A 2,566-nucleotide genomic window follows, 5' to 3' on the forward strand; every position below is an offset into this window, starting at 1 on the left:
TTTTTTTTTTTTTTGTCCACAGTTGTGTCCTAGCAGGATGCCCAGTACCTGGCATAGAGCTGGCCTCGATAGGTACATATTGAATCAATGCATATACTATGGGAGATATTCCCTTCAGAGAACTTAGCCGAGTCAAATTCATTAGTCTAACTAGACCAACTTACACCCTAACAATTACTGAGACATGGAGGGTGTAGGAGGCCTGTGAGGATGGCATCTACCTTAAAATTTCAGAAGCAAGTGTTAAATGGAGGCTTGGCATGGCTCCCTGACAAGTTAATTACCCCCTGTCTTAAAGGAATATTGGTAAAGCAAGAGAGTATATCTCCTTTGAGCATCAGTTTCACCTGCTTGAAACTAAACCAGATGGCAATGTAATTGTCAAGACTCCCCTATTACAGAGCCATTCAGAGTATGCCATTCATATAAATTCCATATGGAATTAACAACCACTTCCCTAATTCCAGTGGTAGGTCTTGTTAGACTTAATCCAATTGGTGATCCCATCCCCCATCTTACTGATTGGCCCAGGGAAGTTTACAAGATTTAGTTAGGACCAGTGAGAGGGAGAGTGAGCCCTATTACTGTGAAGAACTTAGGAGGCGACTTTGTATAGTGGTTAAGGAGTCAGGCTGCCTAGGTTAGCAATCTCAACTATACTATTTACCAGCTGGTTGCCCCAGAGAAAGTCAATAAATTTCATTTCTCATCTGTAAAATGGAGATAATACAAATCATACCCACTCCATAGAGTGGCTGTAAAGATTAAGGGAGCGAATACCAGGTGCACAGAGTAAGCTGGCTATTGTTGTCACAATTCCAGTCAGAAAAGGAAAAGTAAATCTGTAAATGATTTGCCGACATAAAGTAAACACTTTATGTCGGCAAATCATTCATTCGTTCACCAACTAAATACTCCATGAGCGCATATCCTGTGCCTGTTATGGACCACGGAGGTACAGGAGTGAATCAGGATTGGGTTCTGTATGAGCTTTTTGAGGAGGTAAACCATGCATGAAATAACTTGTGTAAGACAGTCACTCTTCATTAACCAAGCAAATATAGATACAGTGATCTGAAAAATGCACTTTACTTAGATGATATGGACAGTTAATGGAAAACTCAGCTGACATTCAACAGGAAACATGTCCATCCTTAAATGTGTGGTTTTGATGATAGCTTTAATAATGATCACTCCGTAAAAACGAAACAAACAAACAAACAAAAAAACAAGAAGTGATTCAAGGTGTTAGATTAGTTCTTCTCCTTTTAAATTTCACTATTAATGCAAGTTTAGGTTCTTGTTTCAAAAAAATCAAATATAGATAAGCAACCAGTCACCCTCACCCTCCACCCCTCATCTCTCACTGGCCAATCTCAGTTTCTCCCAGATATAATTACCAACCACCATTTGGTAAATAGACTCCTAATTTTGTGTGCGTGGATTTATTGTCACTTATGTGTACGTAAGAAGACAAATATGTGTGACCTTAAGGACATTTAGGAAAGACTGAGTCACCTGGAGAACAGTGAGGGGGCACCTGGTTAAGGTTTTTAAGAAGTAATCTGTCATTTTATACTTTGCAATACTTTATGAGATTCAGTGATTATGTACATTTCCTCATTTATGTTCTTGTCTCAGGATGAATTAAAAAAATTTTTGAAAGCTGCCGAATGCAAACTTGTGGTGGTTGAATTCTCAGCCAAATGGTGTGGTCCATGCAAAAAGATTTATCCTATTGTTCACGTAAGTATCGTCAGTCTCTATTTCACCGTTTTAGAAGAAATTAAAGTGCCCAAATAGTTTTTCCAGAAAATCATAAAAGTTTGGCACTTTTGAGCCACTTATGGAATCATAGTTTTTTGAAGTATGTCGATTAATCTGAGGATAATATAACAGGATCTAATTAGATAATTAGTACACGTAATAGAAGATTAATACTGCTTGTCTATGGGTAATTCTACAAAGAACATCAAGATGTGCAAAAGAGTACAATTGTACAAATGAATGGATTATTCACAATAATGACATTTTACCAAAGTTCCAGAGTTCAGAACTTCTAAATATTGGAACAAATTACAGATAACACGACACTTGTTTTTAACTATAATATAAAAGAAGAATTTACCCCCAATCCTTCAGCCTTATTATGGGAACAAATCATATGTCTTACATATTCCTTTTGTATCTTTGCTCTACTTTATAAAATATTTTAGTAAAATAGTCTACTTAATAGAATAAAGTCGTATATTTATATTCAGATCTTTTTTCCATATACACATTGGGTCATGGTTTTGCAGTCTCTAAATTATCATTTTGGTGTCTATACAGTGTTTTATCACGTTAATTTTCCTATTGCCCTATTTAAAAGCTTTCACCATTTTACTTATTTATTTTCGGTATAACATGCTGCAAAAAGAACCTCAGGGCATTCTCCTGTCATTTCTCCTAATTGTACAGAAGTTTCGCACTTTCTGTCAATTTTATGAAATCTATTCCTTCAAATATAAAAAAGTTTTGATTCCTCTACACAAGTGAAAATACTCTGGTCAGTGAGATTTCTAAC

At 36.1% G+C, this 2,566-nt stretch overlaps 1 protein-coding gene across 1 annotated transcript in view; it reads left to right on the top strand.

Moving 5' to 3' along the window:
• The first annotated feature begins 1,282 nt into the window (after window positions 1-1,282).
• Window positions 1,283-2,566, top strand: part of LOC105295352 (thioredoxin domain-containing protein 8) — a 10,449-nt gene continuing 9,165 nt past the window's right edge. The window contains exon 1 of the mRNA XM_023533501.1: window positions 1,283-1,746. Coding sequence (XP_023389269.1) covers window positions 1,609-1,746 — 138 coding nt within the window. The 5' untranslated portion in view covers window positions 1,283-1,608. The remainder of the gene's footprint in view (window positions 1,747-2,566) is intronic.

This window comes from Pteropus vampyrus, unplaced genomic scaffold (genome assembly GCF_000151845.1).
Source record: "Pteropus vampyrus isolate Shadow unplaced genomic scaffold, Pvam_2.0 Scaffold103, whole genome shotgun sequence".
Classification (NCBI taxonomy): Eukaryota; Metazoa; Chordata; class Mammalia; order Chiroptera; family Pteropodidae; genus Pteropus; species Pteropus vampyrus.